The sequence below is a fragment of the Olea europaea genome, unplaced genomic scaffold (assembly GCF_002742605.1).
Source record: "Olea europaea var. sylvestris unplaced genomic scaffold, O_europaea_v1 scaffold1259, whole genome shotgun sequence".
Lineage (NCBI taxonomy): Eukaryota > Viridiplantae > Streptophyta > Magnoliopsida > Lamiales > Oleaceae > Olea > Olea europaea.
The window spans coordinates 225724-245139 of record NW_019230035.1 but is presented as its reverse complement, the minus strand read 5'-3'; the positions used below and the strand labels follow the sequence as shown (position 1 = coordinate 245139).

The following is a 19416-nucleotide window of genomic DNA, read 5'->3' as shown; positions in this document are numbered from 1 at the left end:
CCCTTTTTGGGACTTTGTCTCAAGAGGTTTGTCCCTTACACAATCGTCTGACCTCTTTTAATTGTTAACGACTAACCCGCGCGAAACACATTCACATTGAAGATTTGATTTTGCAAGATCAAATGTATAAATTTAAATGGATTGGAATCTAGGATACCACATTTGAAGGTAAAGTACACATCACACTACGTGAAAGATTGGAAGGCTCAAACCTAATTTTCCTGATTTTGATGTATGTTTTGAGGTTGGCATGAGCTTTTAATGCTTAAGCTAGTTTAATTTTTCTCGTTCTATGTTTTTTAATTGATTAGAAGTCAAGTTGTGACTCATTCTAACTTTTACTCTTCTTTTATTATTAATAAATACTACATCTTTATATTGGTTTGGAAAAAAGTGCAAGACTGGATACAGTCACAAGTACTAGAACGTGTTTCAATAACCTTTTTTCCCTTTCTTTTAAGTTTTAAAAAAAAAATTATTTATTAATATATTTCAAAGTAAAAAAAAAAAAAAAAAGGTCATATTCAAGCTTAAAAATGTTTACTAAGAAATTATATTTTATAAAATCAAGATAAATTTCACTTGCCTTTAAACCAAACATCAGAGTGCAATTATCCATTTGTGTGAAAGTGAAAAAAAACATTTTAGGCATTCAAGAATCTTGTCGAACTTGAAATATAAGAACAAGACATAGCCCAAAAATTCCGGAAGTTTTCAACATTTAAGGTTATCCAAGGAATGTTGCTGTCCAGTTTTTATAGGAAATATGTATAGCTTGTCTTTCCTTTATATATGCAAGAATACCTTTCTCATAATCAGAAATTTTATCTTTCCCTTTTATTCTCTTTTCTTTTCTTTCCATGCCTCGAATAGCCTTTGTATCATTAAACTTCATATGTAAAAGACATTGATTCTCAAAAGGTTGAATCCCAACCTTGAGGGCCCCACTGTCCCTTCCCCAAAACTTTGTGAGGAAGGTAAATCACAGGATGTGCCTCAACAAGCCAGAGAACAAGAGAAAAGAGACATTGATTCTCACTAATATCATAGCTTGTTGTTTACCTAACTTATTGTATAGGTTTTCGAAAGAGATTAGAGTTAGACCTCTTGATTTAAAAGTTAAAACACTTTATTTCCAATCTCCTCTTTTTTTTCTCTTTTTTTTTTATTATTATTATTTGCCTTCAAACGTGGAAAATGCATATATATTACCTTTTCATTTGTGCTACTCAAAATTGTGTTACTGAGGAGCATGGACCTGACATTTAGTCAAGTAGGTCTATTGAACCTTGTAAGAATACAATCGAACATATCGACACGAAAAATTCCAAGTTATCTCTTATAATAAACTCATATTGGTCGGATAAATCTTTGAAATGATACAAATATTCAGAAAAAAAAAAAGTGGAGTTAAATAAGTATCAAAAATCGATCTGGATTAAAAGCAGGCAAATGCATTTATTTGTATGGAAATTATAAACTTTCAAGAGAATTCATGAAACATTTTTTTTATACAAAGTTTCAATACTTCGGTGGCAAAACTTTGATTCTTGCCTGCAAAATTTATTTTCACTATATTTTTGAGTAAAAGTAATAATATATGAAACAAAGTGACAAAATCTAAAATATTCATATCGCTTTCGTTTGGCCTCCATTATTCGGCATTTTAATTTTTGGAATAGTGAATGTGATGTTATTTTATGAAAGATTATGTTGTTGAAAATAACAAAGAGAAAAATTATAATGTGAAATAATGGGGCCAACGCCCATGCTTTAGCACCTGGCGCAACGGCTCCTAGTGCAACAGCAAGTACCAGTTTAGGCTTAATGGACCCAAATTCTTAAAACTTATCTCTAGAAGAGAATATATCAAAATGAGTGCAAAGTTTCTCAGCTGGGTGTGGGGGAATGGCCCTAGTGTTAGATTTAATGCCCTTAGATTGAGAAAGTAGATTCTCCCAACTCCAGTGCCTTGTCTTCCTCTCAAACACCTTTAAGTCTTCCAACTTTAGACCTGCTTTTAAGGGTTTTGCCATATGTATGTAACACATACACGCACACTCCCACCCGTGTTTGTGTGTGTAGAGACGGCAAAAAAAAAAATATAATAAATAATAATAATAATAATAATGCATATTTTGTTTGCTCTTAGTGGTATCTCCCTAGATATAGGTAAGCAAAAGCAAGTCAGGAAATTCTTTTCACATCTGAAAAAAAGTTGCTTTCCAAATTTATGAAAATGAAAAAGATTTTCCTGTTACCTAGTTAAAACATACGTAATGAATTTATATGAGAGGTGAGTAATTATCTAGTTATAATTTAATTGATTTGCATGTACAACTTATATTATACACGTATCTATAAGTTTAATGAAACACCAAACGATAACGACCAAGTAGGTGTATATGTGTGTGAGAAGAGACAATGGAAAAAGGAAACAAACAAAGAAAGGAGATAACTAAAACCCTAATACGTAATTTATACACACACACACACACCCTTTATTATGCACTTATCCCTAGAAAAAAATTCCTTGAACCAAATTTTATATATAAGCCTAAATTTTCTAGAAATAAATTCATAACAAAGAAGATATCTCAATTTAAGAGAACACGCTGAAAATATAATCATGTAATGATTTAATCTTTTAAATGAAATGTGAGATTAATTTGAAAAATGTTATTAGACTTAGAAAAAGCGTTATCACTTATTGCTATATATTAGTTAGTGTTATGAATCAATCTGTTCATCCACACACAAATCAATCTAGAACGTCAAATACGAATAGTTCGAAACATTAGATTATGAAAGTTATTTAATGTTGAAGAACTAATTATTTCAAAAGTGGCTTTGGATTAATTAATTTAATCTATCAACAAATCGCAATAAAGTACTAATGCCGTGGGGGGTTTGACTTTGAAATTGACTGATTAAGACTTGCCATTAAAGAAGCTCATACCTTGTGGTTTTCATATGACAAATTGATGCTCTCTCCCCCACACTTTTAAATAATATGTATGCTATTCTGATAGTCTTTTCTTGAAATATTTATATTTGCATTTGTAATACCATATCAAGTTGTCTCTTTTTAATTATTATATTTTAGGTTAAAGTAGTACTCACTTTTAGTCTTGACTATCAAGTATCATGCATACTCAATTATTTTTAAATGAAAAGATAGTTGCATTTGGGAGTCTATAATTCCTCTATGATTAAGTAGGGTTAATTTAGTTGGATTTGTCAGAAGTTCTTTTTTTTTTTAACATGGTCGTGTTAAATGTTTTCGCATTAAAGGGAGGAGCGGATTAAATGAGAATGAGTTAATTGCTGAGTGACATGAATTGTTACCCTTTTGAAGGAACAAGAAGTAAGAGTAATGCTATTTTTATAGTCGCTCATTACGATAGTCGCCCTACGTGACATCCTATATAGCGGTTTGTGATATGATGTATTAATGTGGTAGTTTTTCTTACCTCATACATCAAATTTTTAATTGCCACATATATATCATGTAGGACGACTGTAACAGTGAGTGACCGCAAATAACATGATTCAAAGAATAATTAGAAATATACATGAACCTTCACAACTCTTATTTGCATTTAGTTGAGTTCAAGATTATTAAGTTTTTTAGTAATTCTTTACTAATTTCTAAGCCGAATAAAAATATGAACATAGAATCATACCCTACTAAAAACACGTTTTCATCGATGAAGAGTTAGCAATGTATGACATTCATTACTATCACCTACGTAATTAGCGACAGACACTGCATTTGTTACTATTTGCGATTGGACGAATGACATTTGTTCAACATGGTTTTGAACTTATGAGCAACACAGTTTGCATTTGAAGTTTTTTGTCGCTAAATAGTGTGAGGGAAGTTAATTTTATGATATGAATAATGTTATGCAAAAAATTCTATTTAGTATTGTAATGTAGATCCCATTTTATTTCCTAAACAAATTTCAAAATGTTCTGATTAATAATTTTTCCTTGCAAACTTTGTTTTTTCTAACTAAAAGACAACGTGTAAAGTTTATTACTTGAGTGCCATGCTAGGGTTTAAGATTCTTTATGAAATCATAGTTCTGGCTGTGGAGTTACAAATTTACCCTGGAAATAATTTGTACAGCTACATGTAATTACATCTATAAACATAATATATTTTAAAACGTCATTGTAGAAATAATTTTCTCATCATTGATTAGTTCGATTTTTACTTCGATGGTTTTCCCCCTTTTTTTCCGAATAGTCTGACTAGTAGTTAACCAATTTACTGAATTGTTAACTTGAGAGTACAAGTAATTTTAAAGGAGAAACATATGCAAAATAAGCTAGACATCAAACATACGTACATATATACATACGTATACATATTTCTATTAATCATTCTATAATAAGGTTTGGGTTGATTATGTATATATGATTTCACAAATAATCATCATTAAATAATCATAGGTCTAATTGCACAATTTTTTTTTATTTTTTTTAATTATCTTTACAGAACATTATTAGCTTAAACTTAACTTTTATCTTTTACAATCGAATCTTTTTTTATTCTTGAAAGTGCAAACAGCACATATGGTGTACTGTAACAAACCATGATGCAGAAAACAGCCTTTTGTGAAATCAATCTTGGAATATATATTGAGAATAATAAGCATGGGAAAGTGAAAATCAATGGAAAGGATGGTATTTCCTCTCTATAAAGAAGAAAAGCTTTGAACAATAAAAAAATCAATTAAGTCTTACCCTCAAATAAGTTTGACTATCAAATCTTTTTTAGTATTTCTTACATTCGTTTGAGCGTCTAACATTGATAACTAGTTTTGAACAAGAAAGATAATTTATATGTGAATGTTGGTGTTGAACGAGTTCATTAATAAGGTAAGGAACTATATAAAGATGTTATTAACTAAATCTTATCTTCAACGGAGTTATTTATGTCCATGGGAGATTCGATAATGTACTAAGTTTTTAAATTGTTGATGACGAGATTCGAAATATTAACTTTTTTATATTCTATATTCACATTAAATCAAATTATCTAAAAATACGTATAAAGGATCACAAGAACGATAATTTAATTATTTGTGAATTTTTGTGTTTAGCATAGTATAAAACAATAAATATAAGGTGCAGAATGGCCCCTTGGGACATATCCTAGTGATGCAAAGGATAAGAGTGAGGTAATCTTAATCTTACTGACAGTCACAGTGTGAGGGTTGAATTCCTGAGATATGAAATTAGACTCTTTATAAGCACCAGTGTACAGACAAACTCTTCTTCCTTGACCTGTTGAGAAACATCCTTCAATTTACCTCCTTCATGATACTTCAGGATTGGGACGATAGGGACTTTCAAGGTTGGAGTTCAACCTTTAATATAAGGTGTAGAATGTGTAAGCATGCTGCAAGGCTAAAAGGAAAAAGGGCTAAAAGCAAAGGCAAGCTTGCCCATACTCTGATCTCACATTCCCCTATCACCTTTTCGTCTTGATTTGAACTTTTGTGGGCCTAATCAAATAATTATAGATTTTTGCTTTGATGGAATAATTAATTGACAGCTTATTCCTCCTTATTTATAAATTGGAAAGTTAATTCTTTTCTCTGATCCATATCTCACTTGTATAATTAATTATACCATGACCACAAACAAACAAAATCATCAGAGAATGCTCTGGTTCTCACATCTTTATTTTATTTTACATTTACTTTTATCCTCTAAAAATTCGTGATAGAAACTCTATCATGTAAATTTTTTGTCACACTTCATTATTAAATTATAATAAAGAAAATGCACCTAAAGAAAATGAGAAAATAAAAGACAGACCGTACTAAACCATATAATTATTCTTGGAGGAGGTGTTCTTAATGGATTCCAAACATGCTCCAGGTCTACAAGTATCAGACGAGCAGTTTTGTTTGGACTTTATAAAAAATGGAGTTTTTTTCCTCAAATTCTTCATTTGATTTCATTAATTTTCAATTTTTTCAAAATAATGATATTGTAATCACAGTTCTTTCATGCTTATGCTGTATCAGTTTTATTCGAGCAACTATTCTTATTTAACTGAATCGAAAGAAATTGAGAATAAAATTTAATTTGTCATAGTACTGAAAGATAGGAAACCCTAGCTAGTTGCACAACTTGGCTTTGATGGGGAGAGAGATCATTTGAAAAATAATGAAAAGAAGAGAAAGGTACATAAACACAGGTGTATGTCACATTATATGAATTGTAAATGGCTGCAGGATCTATGGTTAGGCTTTTCTTGCTAGCCACTGCCAGAGAGATGATTGACAAACTATTACTATAAGCTACTCATCCTGCTTATAAGTTTCCTGATTAATTCACTTGCAAGGGTATGGTAGAAAAATAACTCATATAAAAATAATTTCTTTTTCCCTTTATTCTAGGATCAGATCAGCATGAGAATATTTACAAAATTTATTGATGTAGCTGAGTTTTTATTTTTGAGAAATGAGAGAAAGTTTAAGAAAAAATAGTAGTAGAGAATATTAGTTACAAAAATTTTACAATAAAAATGCAATATCTAAATTTGACTAAATTAATTACATTTGCATTACAATCAAACTGAAAAATTAACACAAACGAAATATGGAAATTACCCTTGAAGCGTGATTAATTTTAATCCTGAAAAAAAAGACTCAATAGCTAAGAGCTCAAAATCCTTTTTGAATCGCCAAGCTTCAAACACCAAATCTTCTTTAGTATGTTCTATTTATCAAGATTGTCAATAACAAAAAGAAGTATTAAAGTACAAAATAAAATCAATCCACTACAACAAAAACTACCTTTCGCAACAGTCAAAAAACGTTGCTATAGACCTTTTGCACGTTCGAGCGTATGTTGTAGGCTTTGATATTGCCATAGAGTGAAAGGTTTTTGCAACATTCATTGCGGTTTTTTGCAACGTTCAATGAATGTTGCATTAAAGTTTTTCACAACATTCATTGAACGTTATCTTTATATTTTCTGCAACGGTCAATGAGTGTTGCATTAGGATTTTTCGCAACGTTTAATACTTGTTGTCTTAAGGTTTTTTGCAATGTTCAACGCATGTTGTCTTAATGTTTTTTGCAACGTTCAATGCACATTGTCTTAAAATTTTTCACAACGTTCAACGCATTGTCTTAATATTTTTCACAACATTCAACGCACATTGTCTTAAGGTTTTTTTGCAACGAGCGTTGAACGTTGCAAAAGTGTTATATTTTTGCAATGTTCAAAAAGTTAAACTAAAGTGATATTGGCAACATTCATCTAAAGAATGTTGCTAAAACTCAATAAAATTAACTGATCGCAACATTAACTTATTAGAATGTTGCTAGAAATTCCTTTAACAACATTTAATCAATGAATGTTGTCTTTTGAGTGTAGCAAAAGAGTATTTTTGGAGTAGTGATCCACTAAAAACTAACCAGGATCAAAACAGGAAAATACATTAGATGGCGAGCTATATTTGAATTAATCTACTTGTACAATGTTTGTTTACAAATTAAGTGCTCTCAAGATCTAAACCCTCGATTTTCATTAATTTAAAAAATTATTTTTGAAATGATTAATCCAGATATTGTCAACACGTAATTTGTCAACTTAATTTGTACAAATAGCGTGATTCGCTATATTTTTCTCTTCACATGGAGTGAAGTACCAAGAACGACATCTATCATTACCCTAAGAGAATATGATGTAATAGAAACGTCAACTTGACATCATGTTGTGATCCAATAGCCGTCCATATATGGCATGGGCTATTTAGTAACCCTTTGGGTCGTAGTTCTGACAGAAATGATGAAAATCATGTATGTATTCATCGTGGATTATTTCATTGTTCCACTTATAAGTTTATTGTATTTTTGTTCATTCTTCTTGTATTTATTATGTCTATCTATGATACGCTTTTTAATTTGTTTTCATAATTTTTTCCTTTATGCTTTACAATTTAGATTTCTGCATACTTGGAATATAAAACAAAAAGAGGAAACAAAAAGTAATGATTATTCATATACATTTTTAAAGAAGCAACCATTCTGAAATTATATAATTATCCTAGTTTACTTTTTTATTTTCTTAGTTAGTAATATTAAAATAGAAACATCATATCGAATTATTGCGATCAAAACTTTTATGTTATATCAATTATATACGAGCAAAAACTTGTTTTAGTCTCCCCTCCTAAGGAGCTCATCATCTTAATTCCATCGATGTCATTGATATAACCAAGTCCTTTAACATAGTCATCGCTCTTTACACCCTTAATTAATTATCATTCTTCAAACCATTATTGCCACTAACCAAAAAGGATCTTATAGCTTAAATCTACTAATTCTATTGCTTGACTGAATTAACACTAACCAAAAAGTGCCTTGGCTAAATCACCACCAACATATAATTTCCATTAGATGAAAACTGTGTCATTGATAGTTAGTGAAGAAATTTGAAACTTGTGGTGATTTGCAAAGGGTAAAACATGTTAACCAGAATCATTGTAACAAACGACTTTTTCCCATCATTTTTCTTTTGGCCTAATGATATTAACCAACAAAGAGACAAGATTACAATGATTTATAGTGGTTTAATCAGCAAATAATATTTTCTCACATTTTCATGAGTTATTTAGGGTGAAATTATCCTATGGACCCTACCTTCATTTTCATCCCTTTCTTTCTTGGATTGGGCATTATTCTCTCTGTTAACCTTAGAAGAAATAATGATATTTATTGGACCACAAAAAAGAACATAGCCAAACAGATCATCCATTCTTCGGGACACCTCTCTTCTGATTCTCCTTAATATACCTGAATACAAATAGAAATACTACTAACATGTGGATGCGAGAGAGAGAAAGAAATAGATAGATATAGAGAGATCCCGCATGGCTGCATCATTTCTCTCCACAGACTTTTGTCGAAAGCCTTGGGATCGAAGGCAGGGATCTTAATCATGGCATGGAGAAACTATAATGATCTTCTTGTAATTGCAGAGAGATAGAGAGTATAATTGTTTTTCACAAAAAAGTTTTGACAGAAGAAGAAAAAAATAAAATAAAATGAAAAATGTTTGTTTGAGGGCTGAATAGAAGGGTATAGTCATTGATATATGTTCTCTCTTCCTTTCCTTTCATTTCAAGGCTGCTTTAAGGAAAAAGATTGAAAGAGTAAAGAGGAAACTTGTATACGAAAAGGTGCTAAAAGCAAAGGAGAGTTGTGTGTTTTGGAGGCATCAACTGAAATACTATTTCTTTGAATCTAGAGAAAGAAAAGAAGCTGGGAGGGGGAGAGAGAGAGATTCGGTTTGGATATTAATTATTAATCTTGGGATTTTCAAGTGTGTTTAAAAAATTATCACTTCATTATGGAGTCTGCAAATATTCATCAACAAAAGAAAAATCATCCTCAAGATCATCATCAACTTGTTGGCTTTTCTTCTTTAGCTACTACTTCTTGCTATGGAGTTGGAAGCTCTCGTTCCTGGACTCCCGACACCATTTCGTAAGTCTTTCTTTCTCTCTCGTTATCTTTCTATATATATCTCTCTCGAAACAAGGAACCTTTAACAAAAAAAAACCCTCAACTGAGCTTTTTAAATAAACGAGTAAATCAATCAATTACGATTCTTGGGTTGGCTATACTTTCTTCAGAATCACTGTGGTTTATTTATTTTTTAGAACTTGGTATACTCTCCTTTATTTTACTTATATTCTTATGTGATTCGATGTGCATCAATTACACAACATACAATTAATATTTGAATGTGTTGATTAAAAATGTTTCGTCTTGAAAACTAGCGCTTGAAATACAAGTGATTCCCATAACTGATTTTGCAGAAACTCAGAGAGTATATACCCTAATGGAGGCATTATAAATACAAGGCAGGCGCAGCAAAACCAGAACCCACCCCCTTCGTGGAATATTTTTATGACTCCAGAAACGGGATTAATTCATTGGGATAATGCGACAGGAAATTTACAATCTGAAAGAGTTAAGGAAGAATTTTCAGATAATTTTAACCCTAATTTCACAGAGATTTTAAACAGCCAATCATCAAGCATCGAAGATTTTCGCTTAAATCCCTCGAACTACAATAAGAATAGCGAGCTAAGAGATTTGCCATTGAAGGATCTCAGCACGAAGCTTCTGCTTAGACCGTTTTCTTCTGGAAATCTTTTAAATGGGCATAATTTTTCTCGAGGAAATTTGTACTCCAACTCTTCAAGCACAGGAATTAATGGATCAACACAGAGTGGAAGGGGTTTCAGTCAGATATTTCCAAGTATAAATGTTTCAAATTTCAATCTGCAGTCAGCACCATTAGCGAATTCAGGCAATATGAACATGAACTTGCAGGCACTAGATCTCCTTACAGCTTCAAAATTTAACGGAAATTTTATGAGCCCCAATTCACAGAATGAATTAGGCCTCTACAAAGAAGGTCTTTGTTATGGCCTTGAACATATGCAGCACTCAAACCAAATGCCAATGAATTGCCCTAATAAGGTTTGCATTTCCTTTTCCTTCATTTTTCTCCAGTTTTCGTTAGGTAGTAATTGCTGTCAATACTAATTTGATAGAATTGCCATCATAATTGGATCTAGCAATACGTATATTTATGCATGTATACATAAATGCTGATAGATTTTGACGAAGCTTTAACAATACCCCTGACTGTTAGTATCTCTATAAATCAGTTGTTTCTCTTCATAATTTTTCGACTAAAACGTTATATACATTCCAGTTTTTCTTCAATGTTTCTATCTGGATTATATTTACTTCATATTAACGCGCAGATTTTATATATTTACGGGACGAAACTGTGTCAGAAATATCTATACAGTATCGGGGATAAAAGCACAGCCACAGAAAGTGTTTTTCTTCTGAGTTTTAATATTTTTTTCCCTATTTTTTGTTTGAGGAAAAAGAGAGAAGAAAATACTACCGTTTTGCTTTTTCTTTTTCTCCTTTCAAATAGATTGATATACCAAAAGGAAAGCCTTCCCTTTTCTCCATTTAAAGGCCTCCTCAGCTTTATGCATTTTTATGCACCTTTATACTTTTTTTTTTCCAGTAAAATTGAGTCCTTTTATCAATGGATTTTGCCAAGATAGCCATTATTGTTCTGATAAATTTTTCTTCTTTTTTTGGGTTTTTTTTTTTTTTTTTTTTTTTTTTTTTTTTTTTTTTCTTTTTTTGGGTTTTTTTTTTTTTTTTTTTTTTTTTTGGTTTGGTTTTAAAGACATCACCCTTTAGTAATGGAGTTGCAGAAGCAAAACGAAGCAACAATACCAAGGAGCCAAAGGCACCCAAAAAATCGCGTATAGAACCACGCGCTTCTTGCCCACCATTTAAGGTACCTGTGATCTTTAGCAATAGGGTTAATCTATATAATAGATATACACTCAATACAAAGATTCTCATGTTTCAACATTTAAATTAAGCCCCCGTTTTTTTTTTATTATTTTCTCATTAAAATAAAAAATATGACCGTTATTTATCACATCAAGTCACCAAATTTGAATTTTCATCTCTGATGTGGGGCTCGTAACGACTATATTTTTCATTTTCATTCTTCCAAAAATAAAAAACAAATGAGGCCTAAATTTACTTTGATGACTCACAGACTCGTGTTAAATACTAGTATTGCTAACGAATATTTAATAGTTAGCATTCATTTTAAAAATTAATTAATTAGCAGTCTTTAATAATTAAGCTCAGTTTTTTAATTATTTTTCGTGTCTTTTTTGAACTGAATTTATCAGGTTAGAAAAGAGAAATTGGGAGAGAGAATTGCTTCCCTTCAACAGTTAGTAGCACCTTTTGGCAAGGTAATTTTGTTTTTTTTTAAATCAGAAATTCTTCATACATCATAATTAACCTCACATTTAGCCTAAGATGATTTATTTTTCAATTCAAGAAAGTCTTGTAGGTTTATGTATTTTACAAATATACACGTCCTTGGTAATATTTTCGAAGGGGAATTCAAATATACATATGGATTCACCCTTACAATGCACTAACTTAGCAATTAAACATAATTTATATATCGTGATTTTCTCTCTCTTCAAGCTCTCGGCACTGAGATCCTGTTTGACCTTCATTAATTGTCATTCAATTACATTTCATTTTTCTCTCTCTTATTTTCAATCATACAATCTTACATATATTACACGTAAATCGAAAATTTTTCATTCTTTTTCAACTACTCATTTTTCAAAAAAACACTATTCAACTCATTTTCATTTTCACAAAACAGAGGTTGAAGCTCTTCCTTCTCCCAAGCCCACCCTAAGATGATTCGTGAACCATTTGGTCAAATTTCTTCTTCATATTAAACAACTTCTTCATTTGAAAAATGAAAGGAGGATCTGTGGGATGAAACAAATATAATTAGAAATCAGATAGAGAAAAATGTAATCTAAGATAAAGAGCTCACGTTGTTCTTCCACGTGTGTCAAATTACAATACAATAAAAATCTAACATGCATATTAAGATTTGTAATTATGGATACTAGCTAGATGATAAAATGTAACTAAGTTGATTTTCAAGAAATTAAACTTTACGTCTATTTGATCCCAATTTTAATGGGTTTAGTAGAATTCTGATTTCAAAATTGACATTGCTCTGGTAAATTGTGAGAAAATTTTTTCAAAGAAGCCGTTGAAATTTTCTTGGTCCAAAATACCCCATTCTTCAACGGATATTTACAAAAAAATGCCACGGGCCATCAATGCCTTGCTCAACATTAGATGAAAGCGTAATTTGGGAAGTTGGAAAAAATAATGTTATTCATAGTCGCTCATTGCGGTAGTCGCTCTATGTGGTATACACATGGCAGGTGATTATTTGATACATTAATGTAGTAATTTTTTACTCATTAATGTATCAAATAATCACTTACCATGTGTATGCCACGCAGGGCGACTGTCGCAGTGAGCGATTGTAAATAGCATTATTAAGTTGGAAATCAGGAAATGTGTACACATAGCATTACACTTCTCTCACATGGAGGGGGGTCCATATACAATAAAATATTCGTGGACACCCCCCATGTGACAAAGGTGTAATGCATTGTATACACCATGAAGTGTACACAGCATTTCCCTGGAAATCAATAACTAATATTAAACAACCAAATCAACAATTTATTTATTTATTTTCAAAATCTTTTTTAGTCTCATGGAAAGACAGACACTGACAAGTGGTCCCACGGCAGAAAAATGAAAATCTCATTAAAATGGGATTGAACGGACGCTTAATATGATGTTGTTAAGTCTAGTCACCGTTCATTTGTAAAACTTAGGCACACACCATATATATGTAATTTATGGTATGTTTGATGTAGATTTTTTAGAATATATTTTGTGAAAAATGACTTTTATCTGGAAAAAAAAATAGTGTGATTAAAAAGTATAAAAAATTTATGAATTTATGTACAAAATTATTTTATTAGAAGAACGTGATTAAAAATGAGTTTGAACAAAAATGAAATTTTAAGAATCTTTATCAAATAGTGCTTAATAGAATCCCTTGAATAGCTACTCAAACCTGTGATTTATGAGCATCCATGTTTTGTTCTTAAAAGTAGGCTAAATTTCATCCTTTAAAGTTATTTTTATGCTAACAAAAGTGTAATATTTTGAAAAGTAATTATTAACTTATTTTCCAAAAAGTAACTTTCGAAACCAAGCAAGCATGTTCTACATATGAGAAGTGAATGCTGAGACTTTAGTATGCATGTCCCCTAGCCACAGAATCTAAAAACCGTAACGTCTGGTGTAAAGTTAATTTTTACAGATAAATGAGCAGAATAATCTGCATGCTTAGGACATTACTTTTACAGTTAATTTTTTGGTAAAATAATTAATTACTAATGGTGCATAAATCGATGTTGCATGCGGGTGGAGAATATTGCAGACAGACACAGCATCCGTACTAATGGAGGCCATTGGTTATATCAAATTCCTTCAAACCCAAGTCGAGGTAAAACATTCTCCTCGGTATTTGAAGTTATGTTGAACTCATGTTTTCGTCTCATTCTATCATTCTAATACATACTTGTAAGGACTTTGCTACTAATACATAAGGTATCGTTTGATTCTATTTTTATCAAAATACATTTTTTTTTTCTTTCTTCTTTTTAAATACACATTCTTCATTAAAATATTATTACACGTAATAAAAAACTTTTGCTTATTTTTTATCCTCACATCCTCCATCAATCTACTATTTTAAAATTCATTTGCCACAAAAATAGGTGTCAAACACCTTCATAATATGTCACTGTATCATTTGTCGGTTTAAATTACACTCAATTTTTCATCCAATTTTTTTCCTCCATATCATTTATGTAAACCCTTATACAATTTTTATGTACAAATAGTATAATCCTACTTGTAAAAGTTTGCACGTCATAAAAACTTTGCCCAGATAAATCTACTTAATTAAGCTTCATTTTGGTTGCATACTTGCATATCTATAAATGATTTGTAAATTCAATGCAAAGTTAAATATTAATTTCAATACATATTCATATCATTATAATTGATTATACACATATTTTACAAAACCTACTACTATGTATTCATCTCATTATTCATATTTATAATTGATTTATAAATTTATCAAACAGTGGCTATTGCTTGCGTAGAGAAAGATATAAGCAAAAGAAGATTAGGTTATAATTATGGAAGATAAAATATAGATAAATGAAATTTTACTATCTTTGATAGATTAAGGCCTTGTTTGGTTTTGAATAAAAATCAAATTTTTAGTAGATTTTGAAAGAAAGAAAAAAAGATTTTGATGAAATATGTAGTTAAAAAGTTGATAAAAATTGTGGGTCTCATAAAATGTATGATTGAAAATAAGTTTGGAGAAAAATGAAATTTAACAAATGAGGACCAAATGGGCTAAGATCTCACAAAAATTTCTAAAATTCTAGGATTTATGTCTCTGAAACTCTATAAAACATTTTGAAACCCTATAGAAAAAAAAAATGTGTAAATTTTAATATTTCCTAAGAAAATCCAATGTCTATGTTTGGAATTCATTTTATTTTGTTAAAATTCTACTTTTTAAAGAATTGTATGATTGAAAAGTGAGCAGTGATTATATGTTTCATAAAACGTATAATTAAAATTATTATTTCAATTTGAAAAGTAATATTTTAGTGGAAGAAAATGAAACTCAAATGAAGCGTCAACTTTAGGACACTTTTGACTAAAGTATTTGGAAGATCAATTTGATTTGGAATGGTACTTCATTGTAGACTCTGTTGCGGATTTTAACTAAGAATTGACTTATTTGTGAGGCTTAATTAAAAATTAGCTTAATTGCATGGTTTGACCTTTATGAACAAAATGATATTTAACAAGTTTTTAGGGATTAATGTTAAATAGTTATTTTTCACCATTTAGGCTTTGAAGACAAATCATACAAATTTCCATACAGAATGGTAAAATAAATGCTTTGCTATATTTCCACAATCGACAATTTGCAATTTCACATAAATTTACATCGTTTTCGTAATTTTATTTTCCTTAAAAAGCATACTTTTTTACTTTTGCTAATATTTTGACTTGTTTAATTGCAGACTCTAACTGTCCCTTATATGAAGTCATCAAGGAATGAAACCGGCAGAGCAATGAAAGGGGTAAGCAACTAAGTGAACAAATCTTTTTCATATACCAACGGAAGTATATATGAATAAAATTAAATGCATTTAATCTCTTGAAATTTAGTTTTAGCGTTTCCTTTTGTTTCGTTCGCATAGAATTGTGTCTCTCTCTCCATATGGAGGAACGGAAAAAAAGAAAGAAAGAAAGAGAGATGATTTTGTTAAGTGATAAATCCACATCGTTAAATATACCTAAATACAAACTTACACATTAGAGTTTGAATTACCCTTAACAAGGTTGACGTTTTGGGATGAAACCATAAGAGCCACTAACTTTTGGAGGCATGTTAAGGAATAAATTCCACATTCTTAAATACCAAAAAATAAACTAATACATAAATGTTTGAAGTACTCTCCACAACAAGATTGATATTTTAAAATGGAATTTCAAATCTTTATATACCTAATAACAAACACTATTTCCCTTAAGGAGTATGATATATTATACATTCTGGATCAATGCAAGAGGAAGCAAAAACTTGATAGAATTGTCAGATTAATGAGAATCTGGGATCTTTGCTTAAACCCTAGCATCCCACTAAGGGCATGTCTGCAACCACAAAATTAGGCAGCGCAATAGATAAGATGGTAGTTTATTTTAATTGGCTAAAGCTGTTTTATGTCATTAATATACCCTTCTTATATATATCAGGATCCCACTGACAACGAAGACGAAGAACAGAAGCGAGATCTTAGAAGTCGAGGTCTATGCTTGGTGCCTTTGTCGTCCTTAACGTATGTAACTGATGATGGCGGCGGAACTGTTTGGCCACCGCCTCACTTCGGCCGAGCCACCTAGAATAACAACCCTTTGACTACATTTTGGGCAAGATGAAACAGATCCCTACTTTTCATTGATGGAGCAAACTTGGTCATCCTAAATTAATTCAGGGAGCAAAAAAAAAAGCTTTAGGAGTGGACCAAGTTTGGTCCATTAATAGTTCAGGTTTGTTTTATTTAGTACCATGTTTCTATTTATTGTTTTGTGTTAATTATCTTTACCTACATAATATTACTCTTACTACCAGTACTAAGTCTATATTTTGTTTTATTTCTTACCTCGGAATTAAGAGCTTGTGTCAAGGGTCAACTCTTTTGTTCGATTTTCTTGAAAAAGATGGGTTAATTAATTATTCTACATAATTTTTACTTGACTAGTTTTGTTATATGAACAAGATTTGGAGCTCTATAAGATCAAGTTTAGTATATTTTCTAATCAAGGTCGTATAGATTTGAAATCTATTATCAATTAGACTAGGTCGACTATTAAGTCAAACATATGGATACAAACCGCATTCTAAAATATTGAACTTGTTCAAGAAGGAACTAGCTCGCTCCTTGCTCTTAGAATTAAGAGCTTTTGTCAAGGTTCAATTCTTTTGATCGATTTTCTCGAAAAAGATGGTTAGTTAATTAGTCTATGTAATTTTCACTTGAATACTTTTGTTATATGAACAAGATTTAGAGCTCTACAATCAACTTTAGCATATTTTCTAATCAAAGTTATATAGATTTTAAGTCTATAATCGACTAGATTAGGTCAACTGTTAAGTCTACAAATCGCATTGTAAATTATTGAACTTGTTCAAGAAAGAATTAACTCGCACCTTGCTCTTATCTGTGAAAGCTACTCTTGAGAGTTTTCCACACTTGGTATCTCCATTTTGGTAGAAAATATTTTTTTTCGTCACCTTAAGCAATGAATTGGGGATTAATAAAGATGTTACTGAAGATAAACTTTTACCTAAGCTCTAACTGTCGATTGTTAGAGAAGAGAAGATACCTGAATGCTTGGAATGCCCACTTCCCAGATACTAAACGTCCATGTTTGTTGAGTTTTGTTAGTGAGTGCTTCCTTAACAAAACCTCGAGCCTCCTTTGCGCCGCCTTCCTCATAGAAGCCGCTGGGTTGACCCCGAAGGCCGAATTCTATGGCAGAGAATCCTTGTCACTAGTGACAGGAAAGTCTCTTAACTGCCATTAATAGAGTTTTGGTGACGAGCTTGTAACCAACGTTACATGACCAGTAATGGGTAGTCCGTCATAGAGATTTGAATTTTGGGATGAGCACAAGATTAGTGAAATCGATTGGACTGACTTCCAATTAGGGTACGTGATTGATGAGTTAAATCGAGGTCAATTTCTCAACAAGGGTAATAAATTCACACGTCATTCAATTTATGAATTTAGACCTATAAATAAATAATGAGACGTAGATGTACGACAATTCATTCTCAAGACATATAGAAAATAGTTAATCACTAATCAATATGGTACTTTTATGATGATTTTATAATTGTTTGGATTGATTTAAGCATTATAAAGCTTCGATTAGACAATTGCAGTATTGCATTTCATGTGTGTTCTTTTACGAGTCAATATCCAAATAAAAACATATGGACTGTGAACGATTTTTTACATCAACAAAGATAATTGAAGTGTTTTGTAAATAAAATTTTAGCTTGGTAAATCGAGATAAGGGGAAATTGTGAACTAAGATATAAGTACAGCTGAAAATAAAGATTGAGGATGTAAATCCTTTGTTTTGAAGAATAGGGACCAAGATGCAGCATATATATATCATGAAAGTTTGGAATCTCCAGTGCTATTTTCTATAGATATTTATACAAACCTATCCACAGTGTCATACTCGAAACGTAACATCTTACAATAATAACCCTTGCACATGTTTGGCTAAATAAACATTTAGATTAATTGGATTCAATTGAATGGTAAACACTCTTAACCTACTCTCATACTATACTTTTTGGTTCAACAAGGGATGACAAAACTCCCACTCCCAACCCGCCCAACATTGTCCCTACTCAGATGATTCCTCGTCCCAAATAATAAACGGTGCAAGAACGGGGATCATCGTCTCCCAAAATTATTTGAACCCATCTCGAATTATATTTTTTAACATTTTTATTTTAAATAATATTTAAAATTAACTAATAATATTTAAAATTAATTAAATAAATAAACGGGACAGCAAAATAAGTTTCTTTTTTTTTTTTTTATTCCCATTTTGCATTCCGAACTTCCTAACGGCCGACGAGGACCCCGTCCAGCTCAATTGCCATCCTTAGGATCAAAATTATATATGAATATCTTGCTAGATATGGCGTACGACTGTTGTTAAGAGTTACTAATTAATGAAGTGCTACCCATATGTTCCAAGGATAGCAACCTCCCTGTTTTCTAGGGTTTGCAGCCTGACGAAGGGCAAGATCAGGGACTCATGGTTGATGACTATAACTCAGACTTATTTTTACAGGTACATGTGCTTGTTTGTCTTCTATATCCTATAATCTGCTTTTGCTGTTCGTCCGAACTTTTATGTCATTCCAATCCTACTGCAGAGAATATGTATATGACGCAGCGAAAGAAATGAATTCAAGCAAAAACCTTAAAAACAAGAAATTTGAAAATAAACTCACGAATTTATTAATGAAAGATAATAAAAAAAAAATGAACTAAGCTTTTATTTATAAGGGTTTACATGGAAACGTAATTTTGAACAATTAAAAGTAATGAAAAAGAAGTTTAAACAAATTAGAATTGAAAAAAAAAAAAAAAAAAAAAAAACCCAAAAAAAACAAAGACAAAAATAGCGCCAAAACTTTAAAAAGTCAGTTTTTGAGGCCTAAACGAACTCAAACAGCCAAACTTCATCGTTTATCAAGGCGTAGCGATGAGTATTGTTCCCATCG

At 31.0% G+C, this 19416-nt stretch overlaps 1 protein-coding gene across 1 annotated transcript; it reads left to right on the top strand.

Moving 5' to 3' along the window:
• Positions 1-8797: 8797 nt before the first annotated feature.
• LOC111374531 (transcription factor bHLH110-like) lies at positions 8798-16754 on the top strand. Its single transcript, XM_022997203.1, has 7 exons — positions 8798-9521; positions 9857-10526; positions 11263-11376; positions 11786-11851; positions 13942-14007; positions 15620-15679; positions 16356-16754. Exons 1-7 carry the CDS (start codon positions 9385-9387, stop codon positions 16500-16502), a joined length of 1260 nt encoding a protein of 419 aa, XP_022852971.1. The 5' UTR covers positions 8798-9384; the 3' UTR covers positions 16503-16754.
• The last annotated feature ends 2662 nt before the right edge of the window (positions 16755-19416 follow it).